Source organism: Manacus candei, unplaced genomic scaffold (assembly GCF_025592945.1).
Source record: "Manacus candei isolate 608988 ecotype Guabito, Panama unplaced genomic scaffold, ASM2559294v1 h1tg000014l, whole genome shotgun sequence".
Classification (NCBI taxonomy): domain Eukaryota; kingdom Metazoa; phylum Chordata; class Aves; order Passeriformes; family Pipridae; genus Manacus; species Manacus candei.
In genome coordinates this window covers 30,979,835-31,007,027 of record NW_026138062.1, presented here as the reverse complement: position 1 = coordinate 31,007,027, position 27,193 = coordinate 30,979,835, and the positions used below count along the sequence as shown (strand labels likewise).

General features: G+C 33.7%; 1 protein-coding gene across 9 annotated transcripts in view; it reads left to right on the top strand.

Annotated features, from left to right (window-relative positions):
* Positions 1-27,193, top strand: part of NBEA (neurobeachin) — a 473,668-nt gene that overhangs the window by 204,064 nt on the left and 242,411 nt on the right. For all 9 annotated transcript variants that reach the window (XM_051778818.1, XM_051778819.1, XM_051778828.1 and 6 more), the window contains one exon: positions 15,607-15,668. In XM_051778818.1, the coding sequence (XP_051634778.1) occupies positions 15,607-15,668 (62 nt within the window). The remainder of the gene's footprint in view (positions 1-15,606; positions 15,669-27,193) is intronic.

Below are 27,193 nucleotides of genomic sequence, written 5' to 3'. Positions count from 1 at the left end.
AAAATATCCTCAATGATGGGTTAAAAAGGACTGATTTGCAATTGAATGCAAATAGCTTCAAACAGAGTGTACCAGAACCAGCCCAACACTGCTGTGGTTCATCAACTGAGGTTCTTTCAATGCCTCAGAGAACAGAAGTTGCAAAGGTTAAAATCGTCCATATAGAAACTAATTGGAAACAAACATGCAATATGTGTAGGTCACATATTTGAGCTTAACAGTGCTCATTGTGGAGTTCCATTTAACACTTGCACAGATATGTTTTCACTAACTCTGGTTTCCATATGGTCTGCAAATTCCCTCCATGTAAAGTGCATTACAACATTCTAGCTTTTAGGCGAAAATGTTACAGGCAAATGTAATCTGATCTGTAGACTAAAGAAAAGCTATATCCTCTTCTTGTCAAGCACAGATGGGTAAAAATATTTTCACTACAGCTATTCTTGGAGTGTCTTGAACTGTAAGAATAGGTCCACGATTGAAACATAGTCACATCAAATGCTTTCCTTTCTCTTTAGTAAGATACCAAACAAACATCACCAATGCTTTTATTTTCCTATATCATTAACTGGGTAGCCAGGTAGCCCTTCTCCAAAAGAGGTCTTACGAATTCTTTGGCTTACATTTGATATGTTTCTAATACACGCACAGTTCAAATCAAATGAAACAGGGAATGGTTTTGCACTGATAGGAGCAGAATCTGTTTCTCCTCATTAACTCACCACATGGCCCTGTGAAAATATTCAGTAGAAGTGATGATGGACTAGCTTTGAATGTTACTTGACAGGAGGATTCTTGAAACAATTGAAAAATTGCCCAAAACATTCCTTTTGAAACCACGGATAGAACTTGAGTCCTAAATGACACTGCTTTAAAAGACAAGTGTGACATCACTGTAGCATCTACCAATATTGTGAGTAGTTTCTTATTTCCTTGAACAATACTGAGTTTTGCATTAGGAAAACCAGGGCAACCATTTTCCTAAGATACTGTGGTAATCTGGAAATATCCCTTATACTTTCTGGGGAACAATTACTTTTTTGGTGCTTAACATGGCCCTTGGTTTCTCTAAGAAACTTTTCAGAACCTTTGTATTGTGCTAAGGAACACAGCTGCTATAACGTAGGGAAATACATGCTTTTGCAGAACTTTTTTTCTCCTGTACATATGATTCTCTCATTCTTTTATCTCACTCTGCCACATCCAAAATATTTTTGTTTGTGTGTCCAGGCATGCTTTCTTTCAACTAATTAGACTCATGGTAATTGCTCTACCAGTCTGCAGAACAGCATGTAGCCAACATTCTGCACAAAAGAAATAAATTAATAAATATTATCAAGTAAGAGGGGAAAGGAATAAATAAATAATGTTATGATTTTAAAATTTGTATTAGCTGGAATTAAGAGCATGCAGATGAAACCTTAAGCTATTCATATTGCTGAAATTTCTATAACCAACTTTTTGATCCTATTTTGCTATTTTTATTAACAGTCTTTATTACTGTGCAGAATTGCTACTGGCAAAACTAAGTCCTTAGATGGAGATATACAAAATGAGAAGCAAAGGCATTCCATTGGAGACATATGTCAAAAAAGCCAGATTTCGACACACTCAGAGGCTGAGTCCAGTTCTTAGGAGCAAAGAACGTAGACTGTACCTGCAGGGTAGGAGCTGATAGACAAAATCACACAAACAACGTATGGATTACCAAAATAATTGGGATACTTGGCTTCCTTAGCTCAGTGCTGAGGCAACAAAGATTTGTACAATGCCTAAGATGAAGAGGTGATTTCATTTCTGTGCACAACTTCAGTAAAACTCCTACTATCTGATTCTGTAGTCAACACTTCAAGAAGGATGCATACACATTGCAGAGAGAACAAAAGAGAAGGGCACAAGAGTGATTGATGGAAGGGAGATAAAATCCACAAAGTACAATGTAAAGAGTTTGATTTGTTCAATATACCAAAGAGAAGAGATAAAAAGAAGTTAAATACTACAGGATGTCTTAGCCTTTCTACCAACAGAATGCCTAATGAGGGTAAATATAATGGAAAACTTCAATAGGGCTTACCCTCAAGTGTTGTGATCAATGTTACTTGTAGTCTTTATGATGTTTTAAACATTCTTTCTAAATGGAGTCTTCAAGCCGGCTTCTCAAGAGGAAAAATGTCATGTGTTTGCAGGATGGTTTTGAACTTCTTTGTGGGTTTGGAGCCTGTGAACCCCCATTTCCTCTGTGCCATATCCTGCAAGGAATGATAGACTGCATTAACCCTAATTTGCCTTAACATTGCCATCACTGCATCTGTTCACATGGTCATAGACAGGTGTACGTCAGTGCCAGCTAGCCACCTGCAGAAATCAATAAAAAGAGTGGGTTTTTTCCTTGTTCTGCAGTTGACTGCATCTCAACCATAGATGCAGTTGGGAATATATCATCTTCCCTTGAGGCATCAAAGATGGCCAGTGTTGATCACATTGAGTGAGGAGGATCAGCCTTTAACTCTCTTGATAACTTTTCAATGTGTTGACCCGTTTCAGCCAGTTTAACAGAGTTTGCTTAAAAGATGCGATTTTTACACAGTATTCACAAATAAAAATATCTGTTTAAAGAAAAGATACCCTATAATTTCTTGAGTGAGGCAGTAATTACATGTGTGTTTCTTAATCAGATTCAGTATTTGCTCTGCACTATTGTTTGGGGTATGCCATCAACATTTAGTGAAAAAATGGAAAACTGAATAGTAACTTAAAAAAATCTCATCCAATTTATTTGCAGCTGTGTAATATACTGTATTGGTACAATACTATGGGTATTGCAGCATAAGGAACAGGAAAGCAATTGATAATGGGAGACTGAGAGAGTGGTAGAACTCAACCCTATTAGACATCAGAGAATCCCTTTTAGAAATCAAGGTGAATGTTAAAACTCTGTGGAGAGGTCAGGCTAATGTCATTTTCTATGTGTGTCTCCCTGGACATGATCACTCTGTTAAATCAGGATAAGGAATCTCATGGAGTCAGGAACTCTGAATTTGTTTTCAAGGCTAAGGAGTTCATAATGTATTTCTTCTCTACCCTGCCACATCCCAGTCTTTCCTTTCCATGTGCCCTGGGTGTCTCAGTATACCTTCTTTTCTGTCTAGGAAGAGGTGATGCTAGATATTTAGCACAGTGCAGATAAATCCAGTGAATTTCCTGACCTAGTCTTCTATAAGAGGTTTCCTGAATTTATGCTAGTAGAATTCCTATTCATAAATTTCTTTTTATCTTCTCTGTAAACAGTCACAAAAAGATCTCAGAGAAATCACACTACTACCTGAAAATAAGCCCTGTTTAGATAAAGAGGTTAGAACAATAATGAATTACAGATAATGATTTTCTTCAGTAAGTGTAAAGTTTATATATTTCCCTTTTTTATTTTATGAATTTCTGCAAGTAATTGGCAAGATTACGTTTTTTTCATGAGGAAAACAATGGGTCGTTTTGAAACAGGGCATGAAATCCTCCAATGGATATAATTTAAAATACTGCTGCTGATTGAAATCCTGCCCACACATGTTGTAATCCATTCATAAACAGGAAAAAATGTTAATGAATTTCAAACTGCGATTTATAACCATGTCAGAAATTTGTTGTAAGAAATTCTCTCTCTATGATTGGTATGATTAGCTCATAGTATCTTAATGACAGGCTCCACAGTGTGCTCATGTTTCTGCACACACTTTGGAACTGCTCATGGGTTTTACTAAAAGTATCAATCAGTCAGATACACATAGAGACAGAAAACATCACTAGTTTTCCAAAAGTCTGTATGATAGTAACAAAGAAATGCTGAAGTGTTAAGTGGATATTCAGATCTACCTATTTATCTACACATGCTCCAGCACAGTCAAGGCTCAAAGCTTTGCATCTTCCATGGTTTTTCAGAGTATGCTAGTAGTGACAAGACAGATGCCAATTCAGAGGAGAACTGAAGAGCAGGTGCCAAAAAAGAAGTCTCTGTTATTTATCCACATTGAAATCTTCAAACTATAATGACCCCAACACCAGTTACAGAACATTTTTCTTTCACATAGTATTCCTTTATGACACCTTTAAAGGGATATCATTACAAACACCAGAAAGAGGATACACATACATTTGATTTTGAAGACTTAACTCTTGATTTACTGAAGTTCCTGTGTGCAGAAGTATGTTCTGAACAGATGTTTAACATGGCAGGAAACATTATAGTTCAGAGATCCAGATAGCAACTAGGAAATGCATAGCATCTGGCACCTTTTTGAAAGTAAACCTGCCAATAATTAATTACACATATGAGCCACTCGATCCCTGTCTAATGAGTTGGACACTTACTAAGATGTATTAGACTATGGAACAGAGGTTAACTGCTCATGCCCTCTCCTCTGTCTTTGACTTGTGTGGTCCCAGTGTAACTTAAGAGTAGAAATTGCTGGCACTCAGATTATATGTTGTTGATTATATTATCATTATTACATTGATTAATAATCAAGATATCTTTACAAGCCAAAACTTACGGTGTTCCCATTAAACAGAAATTGGTGTTGTTCTTTTGCATTGCCAATGAAGAAAAATAATTACTGAAAATGTGAGACTAATTGGAAAGTTCAGTTAGGAGAGTGCAGCTCTCTCCTATACTTTTATTATATAAAAATAATAATAAATAAATGAACTTAGGAAAGCAAAAGCAAAAATGAACTTAGGAAAGCAAAAACTGACTACTGTAAAGTAGTCAGTTTGCTGGAAAGAAGCTCTGAAAGTCATCCTTGAAAATATATAATCCACTAGATGTTTGAAGTTACTATATAACTGTTGAAAGTGCTACTATAAAAATTTTATTATTAGAAACCAAAGAGTGCCAATTACTGTCCTTTTAAAGCACATAAGAAAATACAAAAATACTAGAGCCTTTAAAGAGCAAGAAAAGGAGTTAGTTGTGATCCTTGTGTCCCACTTACCTTCAGCAGTATTAACCACTTTCTCACAAGTTTCTTTTTCAAACTAGTAGCCTGTATTCCAGTTTCAAGATATAAGGCCTGGAAAAGACTGGTCTTTTTGCCTTAGAACTCTAGAAGAACACCCTCTCTGATGTCTTCATAGTCCATCTTTGTTGTAATACCATCCAGGTCAGGTGTCCTTCTGTCTTTCTTCTTCTTCTAACTTTCAGCTTTACTGGAAAGTAATTTTCTTTTTAGTAAGTTTTCCTACCACAACAATAAAAAAAAGGTAGCAAGAGACCTATTTAAAGTTATTTCAAGGAAATAATTTTTAAAAGATTCTGGAGAAAGTTCTTAACATGTACAGGCACTACTGTAACACAACCTGTAGGTGGACTCATCATATCAGGTATACAGCAGTGCTGTATGGTAACACTGGACTAAGTTGTAAAATTTATTTTTTTTGAGAACAGCCACCTTTTCCGCCCTTATTACTTTCTCCTCCACTGTCCAGGTCCAAAGAAAAACGAGGTGGTATGCCAAAAAGGTATTCAGTATCTACAGGATGTTCATGCTGAGACTGAAGCTCCCCACAGGCAGAGGTTCTCTGGTTCTTATTCCACTTAATTCATCATTCAGAACTCAGCAGGGGACTCTGCCTGATTTTGGACTTGAAACAGTTAGGCTGGTGTTTGCTCCACCCCTTGTCCTCTAAAGGCTTAAAAGTGGAATCAATCTACTTTATTATACCAGGAATATTTTCCAGAGAACTACCTAGCTGTGATAATCTATAGAGTGCAAATGACATCTCTGTATCATGTTTTGCCCTGAAAGATGTATTTCTCATGAATAGTCTAATGATCTTTCTCCATGCAGCCTGAGCTCTATGTACAGGTTATTTACAAAATTCATCTCACTGGGCCTGGTCACAGTTTTTCCTTCTATATTCCTTAACTCTGTGTCTACTTATCACCTGTTCTTATGATGCAGAAAGAAACATTTTAATTAGTGACAAAATTTTCAAGGGTTAGAAAAGGAATATTGCACACAAACTCTGGACTTAACTTGAGAAACTACACTTGAATCTTAAAAAAATATTTGTTTATAGAGCCCTTTTTGATAGGAAAAAAATGTTAATTATAACATAAATGTTAACGAACCATCAAGCTTGATTTATCTATATAGCTTGATTTATCTATATATTAAAAGACTCCGTTCAGGCCTGGGATTGTTTTTGCAAGAACTAAGATACTATATCTTTACTGTGTTCAGCATAGCTTTATGTTAAATTTTATGTCCCTCAAAAAAAACCTCTCCAACCTGCTAAACATCCATTCTCTTATATCTTATTTTTGTTTGATGGCGTATGGAGTTTTATGATTTGGTCTCTTTATACTTGTTGTCTGAAAATTTTCTTGCAATGAGAAACCCTCATGCTGAAAGAACTTGTCAGACAACAGAGACAGTTGTGATATGTCAAATTAAGACGGCAAAGTGATGTCAAAGCAGGTCTAGGGAGAGTCCATAACAATGTTACTGTCAAGTAAATAAAGAAAACTGAAACATGAGAAATACAAGTTATTTCAAGAGATCTATGACTGTGGTATGTTTCTTTGTTTTGAGAGACACTGTTTCAGAATGATTACCATTTGTCAGTAGGGCTTCAGGTTAGGAGTAAGATCTGATGGCTGCCAAATAAGGTCAGCAAAGTTCACCTTGGAAAGGGAGAGATTTTTCTTCTTTATTATCGAATTCTCAGAAAACATTTATCATATTAAAAAAAAATTAGTTTACCAACAGTTTGCTCAACTAGATACAAAAATTGGTTTTACTATCCAGGAGATCAAACCTAGTTAAAATAATGATCATCTCGACCTTAGAAATTTGGGAACTTGCATGAGCTCTGTGAAGTTCTGTTATACTTCCCATTTGTGGCTGCACTGGTTCACTCAGTGTGGCCCCACGGTTGCCATAAGGAAGTAAGGAGGACCAGTAAAGAGTAAGTGGGTTTATTGCTGTGCAGCTTAACCTTTTCTCACCATCCTTTTTTATCATTCACCACACACATGTTTCAGTTGTGTCATGCCATGATGATAGTACCTCCCCTAATAATAGGAAAGAATATAATAAAGAACTAGAAGGAAATAGTAGAAAGAAGAAAACAAAAGGCAATTCCTATGTTTACAAAAAGAGGGGAGAAACAAAAAAAAAGAATAAATAAGCGCAGAAAACAGGGCGTCAAATAGGAAAAAAACAGGGCGTCAAATAGGAAAAACTTATAGACTGAAGCTAAGAAAAAGTTGATAAACTTCAGGAGTAAAAATAAAAATTCATACCTAAGGAAAATATAACATTGAGTAATTCCAGAAATAATGATATTCCTGAGGTCATACCTATGATCAATTTGCCCAGGGTATTACTTTTGACAGCTTTAGAAATAATTGGAAAAGGTTCTTGAGATGAGGAGAAAGCACCATAGGTGTAGTGAAGGTATGAAGTATAAATATATATATAAATATATATATAAATATATATAAATATATATATATTTGCTTGTGTCAGTGAGTGAAATTAATATTCTTATTTCTGCTCGTATAGTTCTTTAAAAATAATTTACTGTTGAGGTAAAACTTTGAAAATGTATTTCCTGTAACACAGATTAGAAAGGAGGTGAAGGACACAGAAAAAAATAGAAAGGAGGGGTAGATTTTTCTTCATTTAAATGAGAAAATTTTGAGGGATCAGTAGAATATAAAATCTCAGAACAGCTGCATTTTTCCAGATGTATTGAATATGTGGCAAATTCTTGAATATGTGAATATTTCTTTGGTATCACTTGTTTCCATATAGTAATTTTTCTACAAATTTAATCATAAACTTAGCAGCTTGATCAGGAAAGAAATGACATCTTGGGAAAATAATACATGACAAAATTTGAAAAATCTTTTAAATTTTTGCATTTTAAGTTAACTTTTGAAGGTCTTTGCCCATTATCTTTTTTTTTTTATTTATTTCTTCAATTGAAATAAAATATCCTGGGCAGCAGCTGTGGCAGAAATTTATTCAAAACTTTAAGCCACTTATTTGAATAATATCTTACTATAAGGAGGAAAATGAGAAGACTTTCCTGATCGTCTTTTGATTTTCACAGTGGACTGTTGGGTTTGGGGGAAAAAATGAAATGCTTTTCATTGAGATTCTTTCTAGATAAGTAAGAGGTTTGGATTTTGTAGAACCTGTTAATTGTAGGTTGGGTTTTTTTAGTTCTTCCAGGCTTCTGCAGAAATAAAATGTTTATAAGTTACTCAAGTCTACCAGAAACTGAAGTACACTTCAACAGAAAAGCAGTGGTTCAATTTTATAGACATTTTCAAGATTAGAGATATTTTAATTTGGTCAGCTGCAGTGCAGTGTGATCTCTGGTTTGGATGTTTTCACCCAAACTCTAGAAGAGGATTTTAGGAGAAGGAAATATATTTCATTTAAAAATTAAATTTAGCAAATAATAATAGCATTTAAAAAAATGCTTCACCTAAATTTAACAGGGAATTGTTTTCCTATAACTAACATTTGTGTTAAATTCTTTTATACGAAAATAATATTTTTGTGTTATTAATGCTTATTAGAACAATTTTTCAATTGATGCATGATAGATTGATGTAAATTTTAGGTTCTAGTATAGCAATTGGATAAGCATCTTATTTCACTGTGTCAAACCAGATATTTGGAAGGAGATCTGACCAAAGAAATACTGTTTTATGAGAGTGACAGGGAAACACAAATGCATATATTGAGTAAATTCCAGTGGACCACTGGCCAAATAAAAAATTACCACAGGCATTAAACGAAAAACTGGATCAGTTTTGAAAATATTAAACTGTATTAAACTGAACAGTGCAAGTGGCTTTTATTTTATAGATGAAATGATCTCCTTCTCATTTGATGAATGAAAATTTCTGCATCCCATTACACTAATGGAAAATTGTCAAAAAATCCACAGGTTTGCATAGGGCTGGACTCTTCAGAGTACTGTGGCACCAGCATCCGTTTTGTCAATATCATTACAGCTCATGGGATTACAGTATGAAAGTCTGTAATTTTAAAAACTAAATCATGTATACATTATAATAAATCCTCTCTCTGTGGGTATACTCTCAAGGGTTTTTGCCATTCTCTGATTCCATCTGGATGTTTTATAGCCCGCATTTAGATTCCTTTTTAGTAACTGCAGTGGTGAAGAAGCATAGGTTTTCTCACTATAATAAAATAATTCAAGAAACTGTTACATAACATTCTTATTCTTTTAAATATTATCCTAGTAATAAGATCTGTTTTATTTTACAAATTTGACTAAAAGGGCTGAGCCATTTGAGTTGGGTTTGATCAGATTAAAATCTGGAGGGTTTTGTTGATCTGTCACTGTTTATTTGAGGTGTTTATCTTAAGATGTGAGTCCTAAAGATTTCTGATAATATCTTTAAAGTATTTCATTTGATATCTTGGATGATACCTTTCCTAGATTTCCAGGTACCAGATACAAAGAATATTGCTTGTGTTGTGCAGTGTCTTTCATCATAAAAAAATCTTTTAAGAATTATAACTGTCTTGATGAACTAAAAAGCACTGAGTCAAATTCACATTCACTGTGTTTTTCTATGTCACTCTTCTGTTCTGTAAAGGAGATCTACACATACAAAGAATTGTCTGGAGTACTAATACAGCCATCCTTCATGGTCCCTAGAGTTGGTGGTAATGTCAGTCAAGGCTGCTGAAGGGATTGTTAAATCCATAACCATGACTTTGTTATTTTAGTGAGTTATGTTCTTTGAAATAGTGTTTTCTTTCATCTAGTAAAAGCAAAGTTGTAATTATTTTGCAACCTGGCTGTGATTTCCATCTGCAGACTTTCTTCGAATCTTAAATATGCTTTTCGTAAATTAAGACCATTAGTGTAATTTAAATGTCTACAAAATATGTGACATATGTATGGTTCTAAAACTAATTTTGAGTGTAATCTTGCAAAACTTTACATTCTGTTAACACACATCTTTTTTTTTTCCCCCTAATAATTGCTTTGCTTGGAATAAGAACATCTGGTTTCAGAATAAGTTTTACATACTTGGCATTTACTTTCACCTATCTTTATATTTTCTCTCCATACTCTCTCTTTTCAGATCTGTAGGGAACTCAATAGCAATTTGATAATTGATTAAAAATATTAGGTTGAATCTAGTTTTCTCTGAGTGACAGCCTATGGAAGAGAGGGAATAATGTGGATTTAAATTATCCAAATAATTTTAATGGTCAAAAAAGGAATCCAAGGTTATTTCTTTGATATTAAGTTGGATTTAGAAAGATATTTCAAGGAATCATTTACCAGATTTTGCTGGCAGAAGAAACATGGTTAGAAAGAACAAATAAGTATTAAGGAAAACTCACATTTCCAACCAAAATGTCACCAGCACTTTTTCCCTAGTACTTTCACAGCCAAAACGTGCTTTAGTTTCTGTCATCAGCGTGAAATGTCCTTGAACTTTGTTGTGCCATTTCTAACAAATGCTGAACAAAGTATAAGGGAATAGCCTATCAAAAATGAAAACACAATTTGTGAGTGGTAATTACTGGTGGAATATACCTATTCTGTCTCATGGCACAGAAGTAACTGAATATCACAGAGATATCACAGTATGAGTTACCCATAATTATAGTGAACAATTTGAAACAATATAGTTTTGCTTAAAGTAGATGAGGACTATATCACTAGGAAATAAAAAATAACTTACCTTACAAAAATACAAGTTACAAAGGAGAATTTTAGTGTTTTCTGATTTTCTATTTTTTCTAGTTTAAGGTCCTTTTGCTCATTTCTAGGTACCTTTAACACACTTTCATGTTAATAAAATAATGGATATAACAGCATGTGTTTATTTTTTCATAAGCTTTTCGTTTCTATACAAAGCTTCCGTAGTTTTGATGACATGCTATACAAGAATAATAAAGACTAAGTTTTCTCTGTGAACTGGGTTAAATGGATTAAACTTTCTCAAGCTTTTTATTTAACCATACCTGAGATTTTTCAGATAAGAAGAAGCTATAATTGAGTGAAAGATTTCTGCAGGCTCTAAAGTTTTGTTAATTGCATCTTTTTTTCTTAGTTGAACATGAGCTGTAAAAGCATTTAACTTTTGGTTTTGCTAATATTACAATTGATTCCAGTTCCAATAAGGGTTTAAGTTGACACAAAGTAAAATCATTGAAAGAAAATGCAGGCAAACCTTGATAAATACCAGATGAAATTGTGGTGGTATTAAGTTAGACTCATACACACATTGTATTAATAATAATAAAAAGGAGTTCAAACCCATGATCTTATTTCATAAGGATTTTTTTAAAAATTGATTTTATCAGCCTACATTATATTTCTTCAAAATGGAAATTCATGCTGACTAGTTCAACATGGTGACTTGGAGGTTTTGAACCCATGAGTTCATTAATGCCACAGTCATGACTAAAACAGTATAGCTGAAAATAATCTTTTTTTAGACATTAATAAGTCATAGTGAAAAGAAATAATTATCATGTCTTTGGGCCAACAGAAGAACACTGAAAAAGAAGTCAAGTAAACCAGAGCATTTCAAGATAATTGGCAGGCATACATCATTTATTCCAGATTAGCCAAGGTCACGCACTTGATGCTCCCGGTTTTTGCATCCATATATGTGGTCATTGTTGCCATCAAATTCCTGAATTTTGATGGCTATATTTAATGGACTGAGAATAGACCATGAAGAAAAGTACTGAGAACAGCCAATGTAAAAAGCACGTACTCCATTCAGTTAAACAGTGACCTTTTTAACCTCGCTGTATGCAGGAAATATCCACTTGTATTTTAGTAATTACATTAGCTTCCTTAATGGCATTTGGTACAGATGGTATAGGAAGAACTTATCTGCAGCTGAAGAATGCAGGCAACAGTTTTAGTTTGAGTTGTGAATACTTTTTCTCATTAGAGTTAAGGAGGGGGAAGAGAACTGAAAATTTGTGTGCTCTCTTCAATCAGAGCCATTATTTTTCAAAGGTTTTTATCTTTTTTTTTATTATTATGTTAAAACTAATAAAATTTTGCACATTCTAAAAATCTCTTGTTGAATCCTGTAAAACAGAGAGAGGAAGAATAAATGCAGTTATAATGCATTTGGGACTTAGCAAATTAATTAGAAAATTGATATTTATTCTGATTTATACTACAAATTCAATTTGATTTTATGAAGATACCTTAACCATTTTGTGTTCTCTTTTGTCTGTAAAATGGGAACAGAACTTCTTCTATCCCTTTTTTTTTTTTTACCTATTAGAATATAGACTGTCTACTGAAGGAAATTATTTTAATTCCTCTGCCATGCCAAAAGCAGTGAGGCAATTCACACAAGTTGGACTCCTAGAACAGAGGATGGCACAAATTTAAAAACCAAAAGAGCATTAAAATTATTATCTTTTTTTCTGGTCTATGAAGGAAAAGTTAAACAGGACAGGGATTGTGATTCTTCCTTAACTTACTCCTACAACTTTTGATGATGTGGGATCTTCATAAACCAGAGATTACATTTTGACAGATTTTCCTAATAGGCAGAAATGGATCTGTCCTCCATTAGGTCTGATGTGTTTCTATCATTCTCTGCAGTTGACTGCACAACAGCTCTGAAAGTAGACTTTGAAGATTAATTATGTTTTACGTAACAGTAAAAAAATCGTTATTTATTTCAAATATTATCTGCGCAGTCAGAAACAAGCGAAAATAGGAAGAAGCACAATAGAACCCTTAGCAGCTAGGGGGGAGGAAATGAAGCATATAATGGAGGGCACACACTTTCCCTTGTGGTTTGACTGGAAGGAGTCTCTGAAGTGGGATTAGGGGGCGGATAAGTAAAAAACTTATAATCTGAAATGGTGGCCCTGCTATGAATGTTTCACATTTCTGTATTCTGTTTTACTTTAAGGAATTTACGGTATGAGTATTTAAAGATGAATAGAAAGTATTTCTGTTTCTATTTCCTTTTTCATACCCATCAAGATGTGTGGGATTCCCCATTTTCTGTCTGGGCTACTCTCAGTTTTGCTTATTTATAGCTAGAGTGCTGCACACTTAATTTATGCTATAGACTGAGGCAAACATCTTTGACACCGTGAACTTCCTTTATGAGGCTTTGCTATCTCACTCTGTATTTTCATATGTGAAAAGTGCTACAGTCTCTAAGATAGTTATTTGTTTCTTTTGGACATGAAAAATAGCCTCTTAGAATGTCGTTTTTATGAGAGGTATTAATGGCTATTATCAATGAGTTGTTTCATCAGGCAATTACAGAACTGGTTACAACTAATGGGCCTGCTGACATATTAACTAGTTGTCAGCTCTGTATCCTTCTCTTTCTTTTCATGAATTTCAGCAGAAGAAATTTAATTCTCCTTTCCAATGCTGGAATGCTGCATCCAAGCTTGCAGTTGGTTAGATGTGATATACAAAAATTATCAAGTAATGTCCAGAGAAATAGTGCTAAGACATCAATTTTAGGTCAGATGACCAGTTTACTTGAACCTGTAGAATCATTAAGCTATTAAAAGTCAGAGACATTATATAAAAATTCTTATTGTTGTAAATATATAATTTTGCACTGAGTTAATTATGACTTCCTTCAAACAGTTATGTTTTCTCATGTCTACAGCTTTGTGTTATTAGGACTGGATCATCATTGTTTTCTGGATGATAATCATGAGTATTTAATTCTAGCTTTGAGCCATTTTGGGCATGTTTGTTTTGGTCCACACTCCAAACTTTTTTGTATTCTTTGAGGCTACACAGGTAGTGTGAAAACGCCAGCTGTCTTTGACAGTTAAGAACTTCTAATTAAATTAATTTTGGCATAAACTAATAATTTTTGTGTTTCTCTGTAAAGGATATACTTGCATCAGGTTTTCTTTTTGAAAACTTGGTGAAGATGCAAAGAAATTACTGCTGGTGCATAATCATTTTTTATGTAATTTAGTTGTTTTTTCCATAACTGTGTATGGTGCTTATTCTGGATACATTTGTTCTTTCGGTGTAAAATCAGAAGTAAAAGCATGTACAAATTTAGAAGATTGTAGCATGGGGATACATTTCCAAGAGCATTATTTTGCCTTACTCATGCTTTAGTACACCTGAAGTTTGATTTTGATGACAGAAAGGTAATTTTTTTTTTTTTTTTTTTAGTTTTACAAAATATAAGGTGAATTCATAATACACCAAACAACATTCTATGATGAAATATTTGATATGTCTGTGCTACCTGCATTGGTTTAACTGTAGAGTTCAGTCTTCTGTTTGGATTTTCTTTGTCAGCTTTCAAACAGTGGAGGTAGCTTGCAGGTGATGAGTATCTCATTAATCTTTCTGATCTTCTAGCACTTGAGCATAAGAATAGCTGATCAATTACAGCAATTGTCTCCCTAAATGAGCTTTGCACATCTGCCTCTTATTTCATTAACTGTCTGCACATATATCTGATAGAATGTAATCCTAGTAGCTTCTTACAGCTTGTTCTGTGTTACTATAAAATAAGGATGGGCTTGTTAGCAAAATGGGCACAAAAGCGTATTTATCCAGTGGCCAAAATAAATATACGTGCCGTTATGTAGGAGTGCTTTTGTCTCTAATTCGTGTTAGTAGAAACCTATTTAAAGCACATCAGTTTGCTTTTCAGCCTCCTATTTAGTCCTTACTTGAGTTTTATATTTTTGAATTTACCATTTTCATAACACAAACAAAGTGTTTTCATGCCCTAAAGCATAATATCAATGTCTAGATGATTTTAGATAACAGAGCCTACCATATATAAAATTAACAGTAGAAGTGAAATTTCATCCTAGTCTCCTTACAATGCATCTTTTAAATAATTCGATATGACATCCTTCTCTCAGAAAGTAAATTTACATTTCCAAAGCTGCAAACAAGTATTTCATAGTGACAGTCTTACTAGGTATGTATTATTTAAATTAATTACAAAACAATGAGTAATAGTTAGACTCCATAATTCAAGGTTTGTTTTAAGAAATATGCCCTACAAATTAGGGGTTGTGAGCTTAATAAAAATACGATTTCACATGAAGGCCTCTTTCATTAATACTCAAGCTTTCAGTTACAGGATAATCAATTACCATCTGAAAATTAAAATAATTTCTAAGCAGAGGTTTTTTTCTCTATCTGTTAATAAGTGATCAGTTTATTCATAAGAATTTACATTATTTAATATTCAAAGTTTGTTTACTTATGTTTATCATATAGTAAATTGCTTTGGATTATACCAATATTTATTTATTTATTTATTTATTTATTTATTTAAAAAGTGAACTAAGCTGAAGGCCAAAAATAGTTCATTAACAAACATTGTGTCCTGAACAGGTATAAATTATTCCAGATGATTCTTTGATGCTTTCTGAATATTTAAGTATTCTTGAATCTGAAATTGTCAGTTAATTGTGCTTGAAACTTGTTTCAGTGTGTTTGAGTGATAAAAAATATACATTATACATATTTTATGGATTTCAGAAACCACGGAGCTATAATAGCAAAATATCTTTTAAATTCACTTTTGACTGTTTATTGCAGGTCTGGTTTGTATGAAGTCAAGTACTTCAGTGGTTGAACTGGTTATGCTGCTTTGTTCACAGGTAAGACATTCTCTAGTTTTGATTGTATTAATTTCTTGCCTAGTGCTAGATTGCTGTCAGCCTAATAATTGCATCTTGCAGTTTACTTCACTCTAACATTTCAGTTACTCTCTTCTGGTAACATATAACTTGTATATTTTTTTAAAATGTATATTTCATAGTTTTTCTGTATTCACAGGGTATACAAAGCATATTTGCATTTGCTTTCTAAAAGTGTATGGATGTACGTGATGCATTTTTCCTGTGTATGAACTCTTTCAAGCCTGTTCTTATTTAGAATATGTGATAGGATAATACTGTTGTCATAATTTTATGTCAAAATCTGTCTTTTAATTAGTAATTTTAAAAATTTTACTTTGTGCTGACTTTATTACTTTTGATATACATGACAACTGATTGGATATTTTATGTAGCTGTCGGTATATAAAAAGGAGAACAACATGATTTAGGTGTTCCTCAAGAACTGACAGAATATTTCCATTAATATTTCTATTCAAAAAATTCTCTGTTTAATTATAGCATAGCAATAATGCGTTTCTCAGAAATCTAAATCAATTAACGCTTTGAATTGCTTTCACAAATAAAAAATTCAAAGCTAAAATAATTTCTCACACTGTGGATTATTTATATCTCAATTTTAATAATTTTTGTTTTAACAGAAGTGTTATTGGCTAATTTCGTATATATACCCTTTTACTTTAAACTACAGGTTATCAGCAAACATTTGAGAACTTTGTTCATTTTGTAAAATATAAGAAAAATACAATGGCCTAACAGATCCAAATAGCTTTGCAAGTTTTTATAATTCTCTAAAATCTCATGACAATGTTTCATTTACCAGGTTCCCCACAGAATTATAATACCAGTTCAACTCAAACCAAGTTAGTGTATAAAATGCCCAGGTTAACTTGTTACATTATTATTGAAGAAAATTACTTGTTTATAGCTTTACTTGAGCATTCACTGCTGCACATTGAGAGCATACACCAAAAATGTACTGAAAACAAATGAGTTTCTGGGGGCAATTGAAATTAAGATCTACTTTTGAGGAATCTCTCTGAAAATAATAAACATTTACAGCTGATTTTGGGGAAGGGTGTTCCAACTTACCTGTGTCTTGCCAGTCTGTAGGCTGCATTTCTTCAAGCTTGTGACATAAGGAAATCATTAGATCTTCTTTTCCTTTTTTCTCTTCTCTTTTTTTCCTTCCTCTTTTAGAGGGATATCAGTTAGGGAAAAGTAAAAGAAAAATATATCCCTGGCAGGAGTCCTCGGTGGGATTTGAACTTCAAACCTCCTCTAGCAGGGCACTTGAAAAATTTGTTACCTAATGGTGAAGTCCTGGGTTCCAGGAAAATTCCCAAAGATCCATTAAGGCTTTTGAGCTCTATGTTCATGTCATGCAATTTTTTTATTTTTCTTTTTAGCAACTCTTGAAACATTTGTTTTGAGGGAAGGAATAACTTACAGTCCTGTCTTCCATAGCCTTTGGTTTTACTGCAATTCTCAGGAATAAACTGGAATGTAGCATTAGGGTCTTGTGTCTTTGATGGCCTCATCATCTAATCATAGGTTTAACATTACTCATTTGCTGGCTCCAGGAATTCCTGCCATTAAGGGCCCTAGAGATGAAACTTTGCCTCAAATATTGATTGAAAGGAAGAGAGAGAAATTTAAGCTCTTTCTGCAATGCTTTTTCTTTAGACATCTCAGTAAAGCTATGTAACAAATGCAGCTAAAATCAATTTGTTATTTTTATGACTATTATGCACGTTGGGTTTTATTTCAAAGTATTTGATTGTTTTAAAAATAAGATGCATTTTATATCTGTAATAATTTGAAGAGCCTAATAATTTTGAAGTTTCAAACATTTATTTTCTTCAGTGTTTGCTTGGAAGAACTATTTTCCACCTACCTAATTACTTGGGGAAATTGCAAGCTTTTAGTTTTTATACCCCATCTGATACTTCAGGGTTGTTTTCTTGTCTTCTAAATAAGGAAGATTGTGTCTCCTCATGTCCATTTATTACTTCAGGAGTTAATGCTGTGTTGTGGAGTGATGTTAATTGTTTCTGCAGGAGTTGGTCAACAGGGGGCTGCAATGGCGCAAATTGCAATCTCCTCCTTTCACCTTCCTAACTCTTGGAGTATTGCCTGTGTACAATTGCATCTCCACAGAATATTGTCTTTTATGCTATAGGTGTAAACAAACCAGTCTCTAGTTCTATTCATCTGCAGTGAAAATGCTGGGGTTTTTTTCTATTTAAATTTTTAAACTATCTGTCAAATTAAAACATGAGATAAATGCTACAAAAATACTAATACATAAGATGGTTAGAAGAAGAGAATGGCAGAGAGAGAAATATTGTAATCCAGCCTAATGCTAACAGAACTTGTAATTAGGATCTTACAAGCTGTTTTTTGTAGCAAATGAGGATAACTCATGTGGAAAGGAAAGGAAAGGAAAGGAAAAAAAGAAAAAAGAAAAAAAAAGAAAAAAGAAAAAAGAAAAGAAAAAAGAAAAGAAAGGAAAGAAAGAAAAGAAAAGAAAAAAAAAGAAAAGAGGGAAGGGAAGGGAAGGGAAAGGAATAGTGCTACCTGAGCTTTTTCATATGAAAGATTAATTAATATGAGCTGGAAAGACTATATAAAGTACTGTGGTTTTTTAGTATTCCCTATGTAACTAGGGTTTTTCTTCCTAACATGGGTAAATCCTTCATATTCAAATTGAATGACATTTTACAGATTATGTGGGCAAGTTTGAAATGTGTCACTCAAAAGATAGATGACGATAATAAAAACCTTTGAAAAGTACAATTTTGTTTGCACAGGACAAAGTAACTTTAGACATTGAAAAGGAAAGGGAAATGCGAAGTTTGTTTTCCTTTCATTTGCTACAGCAAATTAGATGCTTTTATGCTTTTTATGTTGGAAATTCCATGTTAACGACTACAGATTAGCAAGGATGTCAGAATTTTTTTTCTTATCTGAGCTCCTGAATAAAATCAACATTGCCAGCGGCTCACATCCAAGGTATGGTCTAAATTTACATGAAATATCACATTACAAATGTCTGAAGGTACATGTCATGGATAATTCAGTTCATATGGGCAGCCTTTTAGACTCTGAGGGATATGCAATCAAGGCTTTCCCCCAAAGGAATTTGGAGTTTCTGTGAAAAAAGACATTTTAAGTTTTAAAGGAACTCCTGTAGTTATGATGCATCATTTGTGGGTTTGGAGAAGAATAAAAAGCACTATTCTGTATTTTCAGAATCTCTCTAGTACTGTAACTTGCACTTACCTACATCCATTGTATTTTATCCTAGTATTACCTACTTCGTTTGATTAGCACTGAGGTTAATTTGAAGGCTTTATTTTCTTTATTTCTTTTATAAGCCATAATCATACATCCAAGTACTTGAAATAATTTTTTCTAGATAATTAATAATAAACATATAATGATCCTCACTTTTCCTAAAATAGGCATTTTTATTTGGATTTAGTCTATTTTAACATAAAATAGATGAAGATGTATTACGTTTGACAAGATCTGTGCTTGATTAGCTGGTCTTTGTTCCCTCAGCCTAGTTGAGCATGTCACAGCTGTGTTGCTGTTGGAGTGGCAGATTTCTTCAATAAACCATACAGTTTAAAGAAAAATACATTAATTTTTGCAGTGTAATTCCTTCTTATATCAGATTTAGATTTCGATTACTTTTTTCTTTTTTTTCTTTTTTTTTACTTCTCCTAACCAAAACACTACAACAGTTTCTGATTACTTCCAGATCTTTTACAGATTCTTCTCTTTGGGGATATAGCTTCTGCAGAAACTGAGTAGTTGTATCCCAAAGGAGTTTTATCTCATGCCACTTTTATTTTTCTGTATCTTATCTATTAACAAAGGAAATTAATTTTCTTAAACACAAAATAGTGTCCTATTATTTAAGACATCTTGCTACTTGATCTGTTTAAAAGTATCATTATTATAAGGATAAATGGTTATTTTCAAAAACATACTATGTCATTTGTGATTGTATGGAATATCTGATATTGTGTAGAATATCTGATAAATTTCTGGATTTTGTAGTTTTTCAATACATCATTCATTATGTATTTCCCCTCCCCCTACCCTGGAAGTTCAATCAAGATTGTCATTAAGGAGCCTCCAAAGGAAATATCTAAAACTAGAAAGCAAATGATCTGATTCTGAATCACTATGTTGAGGAAAAACATTTCTTCTAGATGCTATTCCTTGTAAACAGGCTTTTATTAGAAAAAAAACCCCAAAACTGTATGAGAAAAATAATATCCATAACCAAAAAATGCTTTCCTTAAAACTGGCAATGAAACCTATTAGGAGATTCTCAAAGAATTGGTAGCATGTAAGTCCCTCTTATAAGTAAGCTCTAAGTAGATCCAGAAAATTGTTTACTTCTGTGAAAAATTGTAGAACTTAAAGTGCCTTAAATAAAGAAAACTATGCCTGGAGTACACCCATAACTTGAAAAACCCCAGTATGTAATTAATTAAATTGAGCTTCAGCTAAGCTTTTCAAATGTTGGTTTAACAGTGTGAGCTTCATAAATGAGTTGTGGATGTCTATGCTTTCTTATATATTAACTTGGAAACTGCTTGGACTGAATGCAAGTCTTGTCTCTCTGTATCACAGGCAGTCATTCAGTACATGCTTAATCATAAAAGACCTCTGAAGGATCTGCTCCCATGCAGCAGAGTCCATATAACACTTTCTAGGAGTTTGATACATGTCAGCCAGTAGCTGTATACTACAATGTGTACCCTACAGCAGTTAAAACTATAAAGTAGCAAAATGGGGCAGAAGACGGCAGAGGTAAGGGAAGAGAGTGCACGCCTTGTTGTCCTAAGTGACAAAAAAAATTTTAAACACTATCAAGAAATTAATCCCACTCCAAGGAGAGGTGGAAAAACAAATGAAAAAAAAATACCCAAAAGATGTGCCTGGTCAGCGTAAATTCTAAGGAAATCCTCACTGAGTGGTAGGTTTATCTCTGAAAATATAGGAAGACTCATCAGCCAGGCACTGCAGGGATTTCAGTAGGCACTAGCATATCCGTCTCTATTTTTGTAGTGCAAACAGGAGACAATGCTGCATATCATATCACCGCAAAAGTCTGAATTAAAATGTATTGTAGAGGGGAAGGACACATGCAAACATGCAGAAACTCATTGTTTCAATAATCCTTTTTTCCAGCATATCTGGAAAATGTTTATCCTAACAAAGTTCTGCATCTACTACACTGCTTCCGTTCTGCAGCTTCTTCTCTGCTAACCCCAGTTTTGTATCAGTGCTGATATTTATAAAACTAACTCACAAACACATGTGAAAACTGCTGAGACATTTGTTTACTGGCTTAATGAGTTAAGCTGACTATGAGCCTTGTTCAAAAACCAGAAGAACTACTCAAAGAAAAGGATTCAGGATCGCAAATTTGGGAGCACAGAGAAGAAGAGAAAAAACATGACTCATGTTTTCATGGCAGCAAGCTGTAACTTCAGATCTCTACATCTAATAGAATCATACTCTTAGGCTACACTTTCAGTGGTCAGTCTAGGCTCTCTCTGGCCAAGATCACCCTGGCAGAGGTATTGTATTTTCTCCACGCCTAGGTCCATGTTGCTGCTCAGTCCCTTTCATCAATATATGTAATGGTGGAAACAGTCACATCAAAACTAGCTAAATTAACTCTGGGTAAAAAAGTTATTTTTAACTGATTATACTGCTAGAGTAGCCATAAAAGCAATAACTTACAGTACGTGGCAGGTAGGATGGCTGGGGCTGTAGGAAAGACAGGCTACCTCTGTGACAGTCAGGATAAAGGAATTTTGGCATTTGATGGGAGAGCAATAAGTTAAAACAAACAAACAAAACATCCCACAGATTTTCATACACTGGACAAAGCATGAAAGGGTGAATATGAAAATGTGAGCAGTGTAGCTCCAAGCTGAGGCTTTGTAATTTCACATTCTACCACAGGCTCAAATTTAAGTTCAATAAATGGAGTCTTTGTGCCTGAAGCTAGTACTTTCTGTAATATTCTCATCCTATTTGGACTACATAAAGGTTCATCAAGACAGAAGCAATAATTCTGCTATGTTCTTATCCAGTATCACATATGGTACAGCTTGAGTGTGTACTTATGTTTTGATATTGATTTTTGGCTCTTCACAATCCACAACATGGTCTATACACAAAAAGGTTGTTGTATGCACTTAGTGTAATTTCCAAAATTAACTCCAGTACAAGTTAGAGGAGAAGCAGAAAACCTTTTCCTTTATATATATTTTTTTTACTCTAGAAATTAAGTGGTTCATTGACTAGAGAGTTTATGATTTTGTGCGTGGGTTTTCTGCTGATTTTTTTCCCCTCAACATTTCTCATTTACTTTATGGAATTCTGGAAAATAATTTTCCAAAAAGTGATTATTTTGCACGAGATTTTTTTTTATTATTATTATTTTATAGTAAAGAGAATTTACATACATTAATTCCTTATCTGTGTGTGGAATGTCTTCCAGCCCAGTCTCAGTCTTCATCTCTTAGTCATCTGCTTCTGGTAATCTAACTTTCAAATGGAAACCATCAATATATTCTTTCCTACTCATTGAGCAATTTTGCTTTCTTTATCATTCTGCGAGGTGTCCTTCCAGATTCCCGTACACTCAGAAAACGAATTCTGTGTTTTGCTTTTAGTAATAAGCAGGATGTTGTCTTTTTTATCTTACAGTAGAGTCATCTTGGAACTTCTGATCCTTTCTCTTGCCTGTCCTTGTCAGAGTATTTTTGTCAAAAAATGTCAAAGAATACACTTATTGCACACCAGTGAGATGATGATCCGGAAGTCTTCTAGTTTCATGGCAAAACAGGCACGATCGGAAAACTGCAGGAATTACTTCCCCATATCCTAATATGGAAAGGTGTCTTCCCCTGACTTCTCTAAGTTGCCTACAATTGAGAAGGATCTTAGATCAAAGAGGAACATGTAGAAAGTCAGTCAGATGATATTTCTTAAAGGACTGAGAAAATGTGCAAAAGCTCATTACTGGAGACCATCATTATTAATAAATATACTATAGTTTTGAGCAGTTTCACTATAATGGAAACAGTATGAGGAGTGGTTTTCTGTACATTCAAAGATCTTTTATTTATTTTTGAAAGACTTCAAATTAGTTATCTACCTCTAACATCAAAAAACTGGTGAGGTAAAATGTGTACTGGCTTTTAGGATTAATAGCCATACATAGTGATACATGTTTTAATAATAATTCTAGCATCTCTTAAATGAAGAACTACTTTTCCAGTCAGGAAGTAAGTTCTAGAAGTTGTGGAGATATGTATATCTTCTAACACATATCTTCTGTCTATATTAGAAAAAATACAGAATTTCTACAAGGTGATGAAGGTTAATTTTGTGTAATTTAAATAAATGTGTCCATTTCCCTAGTGTTTGGATAATGTAAATGTTTTTGCAGTTGTAGATTTTTTTCTCCTTTCTTCCAAAATACCAATGAAATATTCCTCTGGGAATGTTTGACTTCATTTTCAAGATAAATTGGGCAATTACCACAGGTGATTGGAAGGGCAATGGGTCTCTGTGTTTCCAAGAAAGTGAAATATTAACATATTACTCCAAGTCAAGAAAATGGAGGGAAAATGAGGCCCTAGTCTTGTGAAAGTGAAATCTAAAACTTTCTATTACCTTTGTTGCATTGTTAAATTCGTATTCACAAATACAATGTTATGAAAGTTTCGTTTTCTTTTCCTTTCTGTGATTTGGCCAGAAGCCATGAATATTTGAATACTTGCAGACTTGCCCTCTAGGAGGATGTCATCAGTCACTTTGCAACTTGCTTATTGTGGGAAATAGCCACTTTTAAAATGGATGACCTATCACAAAATCCTAAAATTGATCCCAAATTGATTGAAAGGATAGACCTAAAGTACATTTTATTTATCATCTATCAGCAGTACACATATGAGTGTGAGAGACGTATATAGGCAGTATAACTGGAATTCTTAGATCTGATTCTCATTCCAAACAATAATGGAAGGTTTTAAGACTTCAATATCTTTAGATAAATTCCTCTAGGAATGGTGGGGACAGTCCTATGATCTTAAAAAAAAATATTATCATCTCAAAAATTTATGACTACAGTGATCAAAAATTTATGAGGCTGTATCTTGAAATTAGTTAGTTTTGCTATTTTTACTTGCTTTTAAAGGAGAAGGTTTTCTGCCAGAAAAGAAACACAAAACATTTCTTTCAATCTTGTAACATTTTTTTTAGTATTTCCTCTTAAATGAAGTAAAGCAAGTTATTGGTGCAAGTAAAGTTATTGGTGAAGTAAAGCAAGTTTTTGGTTATGAATTTGTTGGTGATTTTAGAAGGTAACCCAATATGGAGTTCAAACCCAAGCTAAATTACATGTGTGTTGTGAATTGCAAACACATTTTTATAAAATTTCCTCTTCCTTCTCCAGACAAAAGGTAGCACCTATTCAAATCCACGCAAGATTCTCCTCCAAACATATTCAAGGGTCTAGACAAAAGAGAACTGATATAATAGACTTTCATCTATTTCAAGAAGTTTTAATTAAAATACAGTGATTGAAGAATCGAGGTGTCAACTGAGTTATTAATATCTTAGACTGGAAAATTCACTAAATGTTCAATATGACAAAAGAAAAAATACTCAGATTAATTTAAGACATGGAGAAGACAGAATTTCAGAGACGATACAATTGATTGAGACAGTGGAACTTGTAGTGGAAGGAGAATTGTAGGGTGATTACTACACCAGGTATCTGTCCATTCTGTAACTGCAGCTTCTGGAGAAGCTTGAAATTTATGACAAAATTTTAGACTTCCTTGCAGAAAGTAGAAGGGGTGAAAATCACCATTCCTTTTCTTTACAGTAATTACTTTTTAATATTATCACAAGATTTTTTAAAGATATTTTCTAATCATCATGAATAAAAATTCAAAAATTTTATTGCAAAAGTTTAGTTGGAAAGAAGTCTAATATAAAGTAAAAAAAGTTCTTACCATGCCAACCCTGGTAGTTCCTTTTTTTGCTCCTTCACTACTTTTTCCAGGGCAAATGGCAAATTTTCTGTTATCAATTTAAGAGTTGTTAAATTTATGAATAAATTATGTCTGGAATTTTTTTTTTCTTTTGTGCTATAGATTGGAGAATTTTAAAGAGATAGGACTAGGAAAATACACTGAAAAGTAAACCGTAAAAATTGTAACTATATCGGAGTGTAAGAAAATGTATGTCATGATTTAAAAGAAAACCAACTGAATTTCAAGTAATATCTGTACTGTGTTTTGGTTCATTATTTAATATTTTTATCCTTTTACTCTCATCTTGATGTTATTAATCTCCTGTCTCCCTCTGTGTGGATAGTTTCATAACAGGATTCTGAACCTTCTGTCAGGGAGGTATACTGATGCATTCTGTATGCAGTGACACTTTTCAAGCAACAACAGAGTAGATGAGGAGTACAAGCTAGGTGGGGATAGGAGGGTAGCAATTGCCATTATCCTAATAATTTAGTGCATATTTGATGCCTTGAATAGAATTTTACATAATATAAAATATTTAGAACATAGCCATACTGGAAGTAATTGAACTAAAAGTCTAAAGTTACAATGTTTAGTGATTATATATGAAAATAATATTTTTATTTATTTCAGCATGAACAAAGTTAAGAATTAAATTCTCATTCTGTTTTTAATACAAAGAAGCGATGGCATCGTTCTTGAACCTATCTGTGCTTGACATAACATCTTTGAATCTTCTACACCCCACCTTGTTCCAAAAGGTGCACTGCTGGCAGTAATAGTCATCCCCACTGCCATATCAGTAGGACCCCCAAGGAAAGAAAGATCAAGGCATTCTTGTATAGAAGTAGTTCTCTGGTACATGATTTTGTCAAGGGCTTCTGTTATTTCAGCATGCAATTGGCATCAGTGTTTTTGAGGCACAGAAAAGTCTTCTAGCTCTTTTTTTAAGGCTGAGAAGATTCATGATATGATCTTCACCAAGACCACACGAGATGTAGTGCAGCCATTCAAGCACTTAGCTGCTAATAACCAAATGTCTATGCTATGATTCTACTTAGCTATAGCATAAATCTTCCAACTATTGTTAGTACATCCATTTCATGTGGTGTTTATCTTTCCACTTCTTGCATCTTGAGGTTGAGAAAGATTTCTGTGGAATCCAAGATAATATAAACAAAATTGTTCCACATCTTAATCCAATCCTTAAAGTGCATGCAGTCATCTGAATGGCCATTGCAAAGGCAATTATAATGCTGGAATTTTTTAGTATTTCCATCTAATGTTTGCATCTTTTAAAAAGGAACTGGAAGAAAGAGAACCAGGTGCCTCTTCACAGGTCATCTCTCATGATCATGAATCTGTTATGTTAAATTATGCCTAAAAGTGTGAGGAAATTGTAGTAGTAATAATTATCCCCTTATTTGTGGATTAGTCAAGGGTTGAGAGTTTGTAGTGAATCTTGTAGTAGCTAGTTGGTAGTGAAGCAATGCATGAACCACGAATCCTGTTTTCTTTCTTGTTCTGCATCATTATGTTTTCCACTAAGTTTTGGTAGATAGTTGGGCAGGTTTCAGACATTTTTATTATGAATAATTACTTTGGATAAATTGATGAGATTTTCTGCTTATGAAGGCATATGTTTGCTTCCACATAGATATCTTTTGGATAGATGGCTTTTTAGGTACCTTAAGATATTTCACATAAAATCCAGTTAGGCATTTTGGATGTCCTGTAGAATCCGAGACATTTGCACCGAGCAGAAAGATCTGACAAAATACTTGCGAGAATCTCTTATTCTTTTGCAGACACAGGTAGACTCTCTACTTCTCTTTAAAAATGTAATTAGCATGCTTTCTTCTACCTGTCTTAGGAAACCTTTTTTCTTTTCTTCTGTGTCTTTTCAATTTCTTTGCTGTTTTGTACCAGTTCTGCTTTCCTGACTGCAAAGTCATTGCAGTTGTGGTGCAGAAAAGCATCTCAAAAGAAAATGCTAATAGGGGTTGTTATAGTGTACAGTAACAGGCTCTGATAAAAAAAAAAAAAAAAAATTCTACTCTTCAAACACTGTCTTTAACCCAGACTTCTGTTTCTTAAAATGTCACGAGGTGATTATGCAATTGAATTCTTTCATTCTCAGTTTCTTAGAGTGATTTTGTACTCCACCAAGGTGATTTAACTGCTTCCAAAAGTTAGATCATTAGACTGGCTTCAGTTACTGCATTAGCAAAATTAAAACACAGAAGAAAGGACATTACAATGGTTTTCTAGCTCACAAGCTAGAGGTTTGAGTGCTGATACTCTGTCTTCTCTAACTAGGAGTCACCTGCTCAGTAATGGGTCAAGAGTATGTTCATTATTTGGGTATTTTACTGGCTTGCTTTTTATGGAGCCAGTCATGAGTACAAGATTATTGGTGCT